Source organism: Rhinopithecus bieti, unplaced genomic scaffold (assembly GCF_001698545.2).
Source record: "Rhinopithecus bieti isolate Rb0 unplaced genomic scaffold, ASM169854v2 scaffold_2339, whole genome shotgun sequence".
NCBI classification, from domain to species: domain Eukaryota; kingdom Metazoa; phylum Chordata; class Mammalia; order Primates; family Cercopithecidae; genus Rhinopithecus; species Rhinopithecus bieti.
In genome coordinates this window covers 1,208,359-1,216,992 of record NW_016803819.1, presented here as the reverse complement: position 1 = coordinate 1,216,992, position 8,634 = coordinate 1,208,359, and the positions used below count along the sequence as shown (strand labels likewise).

General features: G+C 37.3%; 1 protein-coding gene across 1 annotated transcript in view; it reads right to left on the bottom strand.

Moving 5' to 3' along the window:
* NSUN7 (NOP2/Sun RNA methyltransferase family member 7) overlaps positions 1–8,634 on the bottom strand; it is a 49,946-nt gene that overhangs the window by 10,963 nt on the left and 30,349 nt on the right. The window contains 2 exon segments of the mRNA XM_017854280.1: positions 4,252–4,357; positions 7,960–8,103. Coding sequence (XP_017709769.1) covers positions 4,252–4,357; positions 7,960–8,103 — 250 coding nt within the window.

Sequence of the window (8,634 nt, the reverse complement as noted above, 5' to 3'; positions counted from 1 at the left end):
CACTCCCCGCGGGGCCGGCGCCGCGCTCGCCCTCGCGTTCCTTCCCGCCGCCCCTCCCCGCACCATGAAGAAAAAAAAAAAAACAATCCTATACAAATGTGCTATGTTTCCAAACATCTATTTGATATTAATACCACATTGTTCTGACGAGAATAATTTCCCCAGGTGCTTGAATGGCTCCCCTTCAAAGCAAAAGCTTGTCTTAGTAATTTAGTCTGTGGCCAGTAAGTAAAGTCATTCTAACTGGATTGTATGGAAATTGAAAATTCAACAAAAAATGAGGCCAACTTAGTTATAAACACAAAGAAATAAATACTGCAGGTTACCATGAACTTGATACTTCTGCCCATTCTTCTACAATCAATATCGCCTAAATAGTTTAAAGGATTCTAGAAACAGACAGACTTAGAGGTGAATCCCAATTCTGTCACTTACTGCTCTATGAACCTGGACAAATTACTTAAAGTCTTACATTTTTCATCCGTAAAATGAGGTAATACTACCACCTGCAATTCACTCATTGATTCATACTTATTGAGTACCTACCACCTGCCAGACAGGCACTGTTCTAGGCTTTGGGATACAACAACACAAACAAAAATCCATGCCCCTGTAGAGTTAACTTTCTAGTAGAGGAGAAAGACAATAAGACAGAGATAAATAGGAAAACTATATAGTACTCTTATGTGATCAATGCTATGGAGTAAAGCAGAGCAGGGGTGAGGGATAGAGAGTTCCAGGAGAAATAGTGTGAAATAGGGCAGGGAGAGAAAGCATTGTTGAGATGGCAAACTGTGGGTAGACTAGAAGGAGATAAGGAACCAGCCACAGAGCTATTTAGAGAAAAGCATTCTAAGGTAAAGGAACAGCCAATGTAAAGGCCTGAAGTCAACATGGTGCTGGTATGTTCCAGGAAAGTGAAGGGACTGGTTTGATCAGAGCAGAGGGAATGAAGAGAGAGTAGTGAGTCGAAGTCAGAAAGCATAGTCTGAGCCCCAGATAGTACAGGGACTTGTGGGCAAAAGGAAGGGCTTAGGTTTTTACTCAGGTTATGATGGGTTTTAACAAGATCACTCCAATTGCTGTGTTAAGAATAGAGTGTAGAGGGCAGGGGCAGAGGCTGGTAGAGAAAAAAGGAGGTCATTACAGTTGATGGTGGTTTGGACACCGTGGTAGTGGTGGAGGTAGCTGGATATATTCTGGGTATAAGTTGAATGTACCTCATACACTGACAGACTGGCTGTGGTATGAAAGAGAAATCATGGATAATGCTAACGTTTTTAGCCTAAGCGAGTGGAAGGCTACAACTATCATTAACTGAAATGGCAGTACTGTGGGAGGAACAGGTGTGGCGGGAGGAAGATCAGGGCTTCCATCTTGGACATGTCAGCTTTGAGATGACTATGAGTCCCTAAGTGGAGATGTCAAGAGGGCAGCTGGAAATACAAGCTAAGAGTTTCGAGAGGAAGTTTAGACGAAATATAGATTTGGGAGTCACATAGAGGTGTTTAAAACCATCAGACTGGATACAATCACCAAAAGAGTAAATATAGGCAGAGAAAAAAGATCCAAGGCATGGACTGTGGCACACTTCCATGTTAAACAAGGTGTTGAGACAGAGAGGACCCAGTAAGGGAGACGGAGAAGGGGGAGCCAGAGAGAAGGCCTGGAAGGTGGTGCCCTGTAAGACAAGTGATGGAAGTGTGTGAAGGGAGAGAAAGCGACCACTTCTGTCAACTGCCACAGACAAACCAAGGTAGACGAGGGCTGGGAACTGACGCAACAGCATGGGATCACTGGTGATCCTCACAGGACCATTTCAGTTTAGTGGCAGGAGTGAATGTGTGATGGTAATAACTCAAAAAAGGAGAGGAAAGATTGAGGAAACATTGTTCCCAGGGGAAAGGCAAGATGCAGGAATGTTTTACATAGGCGGAGGACATTCAAATAAGTTAAAATATAGGGAATTTTTCTCAATGAAGGACTATAAATTCTAGAGAGTACAGAGTGAGATGTGGACAAAGGAATATGAAGAGAGTTATGGAGACTAGAGTATAGGAGATGAGGAATGACCTGGAGTTGGGGCCTCTTGAGTTAATTGTCATTAATAGGTATAAAGGATACCTATTTTTTTTCTAGAGATGGAGTCTTGCTCTGTTGCCCTGGAGTGCAGTGAGGTGATCATGGCTCACTGCAGCCTCCAAGTCCTGGGCTCAAGCGATCCTCCCACTTCAGCCTCCTGAGTAGCCTGCATGGCCCTATGCCTAGATAACTTTTTTAATTTTTTGTAGAGGCAGGGTCTCACTATGTTGTCCAGGTTGGTCTCAAACTCCTGGCCTCAAGTGATCCTACCATGTTGGCCTCCCAAAGCACTGGGATTTCAGACATGAGCCACCATGCCCAGCCCATTTATTTATTTGTTTATTTATTTATTTATTTGGAGACAGAGTCTCACTCTGTCACCCAGGCTGGAATGCAGTGGCGCAATCTCAGCTCACTATAACAAGTGATTCTCATATCTCAGCCTCCCAAGTAGCTGGGACTACAGGCATGCGCCAACAAGCCCGGCTAATTTTTGTATTTTTAGTAGAGATGGGGTTTTACCATGTTGTCCAGGCTAGCCTCAAGTGATCCACCAGGCTTGGCCTCCCAAAGTGCTGGGATTACAGGCATTAGCCACCGCTCCTGGCCCACACTTATGATTTTAAAGTAGAGAGTAGTGGCAAGCCTGTGAGTCTTAGAAGGCAAGGGAATTAGGGGTGCCCGGGCCCCATTGTTGCTCTCGTCAAAGACAGCATGCAAGCTAAGGAAGAAGGTTTGGTGATTATTAAATAAAATAGTACATATAAAGTAAGCAGCAGGTGCCTGGCACATAATAAGTAAGCAATAAGTGCTCAAATATTTAAAAATCATTTTCACAACTAACGAGGACTGAGCACAGTTAGTTTTGGTTTTTTTAAATATTTGTTTTTACTCTAATCCCATGACAGATTACATAATTATCTTTTATGTGGCTGATTTCAAATGGGGCTTTTAGTCAGTTCTATCAAAATTTGGAGTCAAACCCCTGATTACATACTTAACTACCTAAGATAGCATTCTCCTATGGGAAAATTAAATACAACTTGTTTTGACTTACAATCTCAAGAGTTGCCAAATTTTATGTTTATTTGGCATCATAAAAGAGCTTATGTCATTAAAATCCCTTTGCTTTTCAGATTCTTTCTGAAGCTTTTTTAAGCTTTAAATATCTAATTAGAATTTAATTAAAAAGGATCAGCTTATTATTTACCAAATTCCTGATCTTCCAATCAACTTATTTCCTATATAATATTCATATCATGTTCAAATGAATATTTATTAGCAATATAAACTAAAAGAAAAGGCCTCCTCTGTGCTTTCTATTTACTTATTTATTTTTTGCTTTTACTCCTGGCAAGCTGTGACCTCTGTGACTTCTATAGGCCTTATTTCTACCTCATGTATGTTTATGTATTTACTGAAAGATCTATACCCATAGATCTATATCCATAATATAGATGGGGTCTATGCACACATCCATTTATCTTTAAGCCTCTGCAGGTCAGGATTTGCTAACACTGATACACCTTACATACAGCTTAATGCCTGACCCAAAGTGGGCACTTTATAAATATATACGGAATTAATAAAAGCTTATTAATTTCTCAGAGACATCTAGATTTCTGTGTGCATATGTGGAAAAGCAGTGGTACTCAAAATCTAAATAAAGTTATTAAAGCAATGATATAAATCACTCAAAGTGCCGCCTTGTTACTCAAACTTCAAATCAAGAGATCTAGGCTTTCTCTGCGATTGCACCTCTCTGTTCTCTACTTAGCACTAAGAGAAATAAGAGTTTGGCTAAAATTTGGACTGTAGAAGAGTTGTTAGGGGTAGGCACAATGACAACAGAAAAATTATATCAAGTAAGAAATCCAAGAGAAGAAACAGGAAAGCTGAAACTACAATTATAAATATACATAATTATTTCACTTCGGCATTACAAAATTAGTAAATTATGCTTGCTAACCTGTTTAAAATTACAGCAAAGCATGTATTCTAGAAACTGAGATTAAATTGGTAAAGATAAATATTTTGTTATTTGAAGGCAGTAAGATTCTGGAAAATGTGCTCATGGCTCACACTTCATTGCTTGATTATATAGATCATGAAAGACTAAGATTTCCAAAATGTACACCATATTTTAACAAGATGGTGCCTGTGACAAACTTACATTTCATTGCATGTGTCAGCTGTTCGTACTGCTGTTGAGCAAGAATGTGAAGTTTGTCCACTGATATGCCTCCTTGAGAGTGATCTTTAAGGAATTCTGTATCTGAATTTTAAAAAGAAATGCTTTTAAATATAGCACCATTAAAACTTTTACATATTGTTATCATCACATAATTTTCAATCATTTTGCCTACAAATAAAAGTGTTTCATGGAAAATATCTATTACAACTAAATAGATATTAAAATGTTGACTTAAAATTTAGAACAAAAAAGTTAATTCTGTTTCATTTTAATATAGCTTTTCAAAATATTGAAAATATTTAATATTGTTTTTCTGCAAGTTGCTATGAGATAGTCATCCAAATAGTCATATAAGCCATTTAGACACAGAGAATATGCAGTCAGTCTCGAGACTAATACTGGAAAGAGAAAATAAGATTTATTTTCCAAAATAAAAGAGAATGGGCTATAGTGAGATCTGAGAACATACAAGGATATAGTTTAAAATACTAACTTTCCAAAAGAAACCTTGGAAGAAAAAATTCAGAAAAGCAAATATTATGTCTTCATAACAGATTAAGAAATAATGCCCTACATTTTTTAATTTTTGAAAAATAATTTAAATATATGTATTGATATTAATGAAGACATACTGAATGCAATGCTACTACTTAATGTAGATTATTTTAATGACCACTTGAAGAATAACTATCCCTTTGAACATTAAGATAATTGTTTAAATATACATTAAACAACTTGTCTAAGGTTATATAGCTACTAAGTGGACAGCCAGGATTCTAACTCAGAAATCTAACCAGAGGGCCCAAATTTCTAAACTCTGTATTATACTACCTCTCTAGAACTCGCTAGAGTATGACAGCCAATTATTTATACCATGTATGTGGCTGTTGCCCATTCCAATAATATCACTAAAGGTTAATTAAACTCCATTTCTTCCCAATTTAGTTTTACATTTCATGAGGGGTTTTTTGTTTTTTGTTATCGTTGTTGTTGCTGTTTTTTTGAGACAGGATCTCACTCTGTCATCCAGGCTGGAGTGCAGTGGCACAGTCTCGGCTCACTGCAACCTCTACCTCCTAGGTTCAAGCAATTCTCATGCCTCAGCCTCCTGAATAGCTGGGACTACAGGTGCACACCATGATGCCCAGCTAATTTTTGTATTTTTAGTAGAGACAGGGTTTCATCATGTTGGTCAGGCTGGTCTCAAACTCCTGGCCTCAACTGATCTATCCACCTCAGCCTCCCAAAGTGGTGGGATTACAGGTGTGAGCCACTGTGCCTGGCCTACATTTCACATGTTTTTTTCTCTATTCTAAAACTCTCCATTACTTGTTAAAGGACTATTACAAATTATTATACTCTAAAGCCATATCATCTACTTCTTTAATTCTATCTTAAAATAATTCCAAGTCTTTAGCAAGGACCAACTTCATATATTCCTCAATGGTTCTAATATTTTTCAATGTTAATGTTTTTAAAACTAATTCCTTGTATCTAAGTTTAATAAAATAATCTTTTGGATTCACCTCCACTGTTTCTGACTAATGTTCCACGTTCCCACCACAGTCACTAGGTCAGCAGCTCCTTATTTGCTCTGGCTTTTAGCTCCTCAGAGTACAAGTTCCTTCAAAAGCCCACTTGCTTCAGGATGTGACCACTTCTTAGCTTATCCCATTATCTTCTCATCAAGGCTTTCAAAACATTACCAGTACCTTGGAAATGTTTTCCTTTCCCCCCTTTCCTTATTTGTAATTTCCTTCAGGCTTTTCTCCCCTAGCTTTTAGTTTATTTTTAATCTGTGGTTTATTTTTTTCTGGATTTCCACCTCAAAATGGCCCAGGATAAGGCCAGAGTCTCACAGTTCTGAGCTCTAGTTCTCCTGACTGCTATGCCTATTATAGCTGCTATTTATCCCCCCTTGTTTTCCTTCCCCCTTTTCTTTTAGTGTCTACTAATTGTTCTTTGATTATTTCTTAAAGTTCATATAGAAATTTTCTCAGCCTACCTACCATTCTACCATCTGAATTTTTTTTTTTTTTTTTTTTTTTTTTTTTTTTTGAGACGGAGTCTTGCTCTGTCGCCCAGGCTGGAGTGCAGTGGCCGGATCTCAGCTCACTGCAAGCTCCGCCTCCCGGGTTTACGCCATTCTCCTGCCTCAGCCTCCCGAGTAGCTGGGACTACAGGCGCCCGCCACCACGCCCGGCTAGTTTTTTGTTTTTAGTAGAGACGGGGTTTCACTGTGTTAGCCAGGATGGTCTCAATCTCCTGACCTCGTGATCCGCCCGTCTCGGCCTCCCAAAGTGCTGGGATTACAGGCTTGAGCCACCGCGCCCGGCCTGAATTGGTTATTCTTCTGTTTAAGTCTCTCTGGAAAGAAATTTTCTATAGCAAGTCAAAATTCCATGTGGTACAGTATAAATCCAGTTAAAGACAGTGTCGTTTAGTGGAAAGAAAATGTGCTCACAGACCTGAATTTGAATCCCAGCTTCCCTACTTACTAGCTCCATGATCATAAGCAACTTGTTTAATTTTTCTGAGTCTTGATTTTTTTGCTCTACAATTATAAGAACTCTATCCTCAAAAAGTTATTGTGAATACTAAGTGACAGTATGTGAACACTACCTAGAATATTGCCTGGGACATTGTTGTGTTTAATAAATATTAGTTCCTTTCCCTCCATTTCTTTTCCTTCTCTTTCTGTCCTTGCTAGAAATAGAAAACAGTTACTATATTCTGTACGTTGATGGAATGTCTTCTGTTTCTAATATTCTAATTAACCTTATCTATGCCTTTCAATATAAGCAAGGGATAAGAATAAGTTTCATTTAATTTGGAGCAATATAATGTGATTAAGAGAGTCATTAAAAGTGCCAGTCTCAGAGTTAGAGTGGTTGTATTTGAATCCAAGCTCTGCCACTTACTAGCCCCATGATCCTAGGAGACTTCATTAACTTCTCTGAGCCTGGGATTCCTCATTTGTAAAATAGAAGTTAACAAGTTACTACTTCACAGAATTCTTGTGAAGACTTACTGAAATAATCCAAGAAAAGTGCCACACCCAAGGCCTTACATCTAAGTTCTCAGTAAATGTTAATGTTAAATAATAATTATTTTAAATGTATTTAAAAGCCAATAAAATTAAATGTAAATGCTCCTATATTTAGTCTGAGATATTCATTTCATAAAGCATACATCCTAGAGATTAAGACACCTTTGAGTTTGAAATAATCTGTTTATGATTTAATTAGGATCATGTTTAGAACACAGGGGCTCTAGAGTCAAACAGATCTAAATTTGAATCCTAGCTCTTCTCTAGTTCCTTGACCTGAGAAAAATGAATCAATCTTTGAGTCTCAGTATTTCATCTATAGAGTGCTGGTAAATTTTAACACTCACATCAAGAGCTCTGGTATATTCAGAATAGCATACTGGCCAGGATCTTTTCTGATTGCCTACATTATTCCAATTATTAAATATTTTTAATATCACCCTGGTCTATTAGATTGGTGTAAGGATTAAATGAGGTAACAGAGGTAAAGGACTTTACACATAGTAAGTACTTTATATATGGTTGCTATTATTTATTAATCAGATGTATTTCATATGGTATTTTAATGATTTTAAATAATTTTATATTTTAAACTGTCAACTAATTTCAATAATTTAGAAATTAAAACAAGTACCTTCATGTTCATTTAAAATAAATTCTACTGGATTACTAACACCCAGTCCTGAACAACGAGGTAGCAGCAAAATCACTTTAACTTTCTGTAACCTGTGATCCTTTGATTCAATGTTAATAAATGTCTCACGAAGTATTTCAATATCTGGGGAAAAAACACAGAAAAATTAATGTAAAATATTAATGAAAAATCTTAATGTAGTATGCGACTATATTTATTGTACATTTTAAAATCCTCAACCTCACAAAAATTCATTTTGATGTAGTTAGAAAAGAGGGCTATTCTTCTCTGATACCTACCCAAAGTTAATACAGGAATCCTATTAATAGAATGCTTTCTCCTTCACCTGAAATGATGTTGAAATTTAAAATTAAATTTCTCATTTTGAACTGCAGGATATATAGCAGGGGAGAAATGGACTTCAGAGGCAGAAAAATTCAAGTTGACTCCCAGCTTCACTCTTTACTAGCTGTGTGTTTTAATCTCCCTGAGCCTCCATTTCCTTCTTCATAAAATGAGATAGCTACCTCATATAACTGTGGTGAAGACTAAGGTAAAGTAGTTAAGCTTAGCATGGTGTCTATTACATAGCGAGGGCTCAATATTGGTTATTTCCCTCTCCCATTCTTTATCCTCTTTTATGTTCTACTCTCCAGGAAAAAAAAAAAAAAAAAA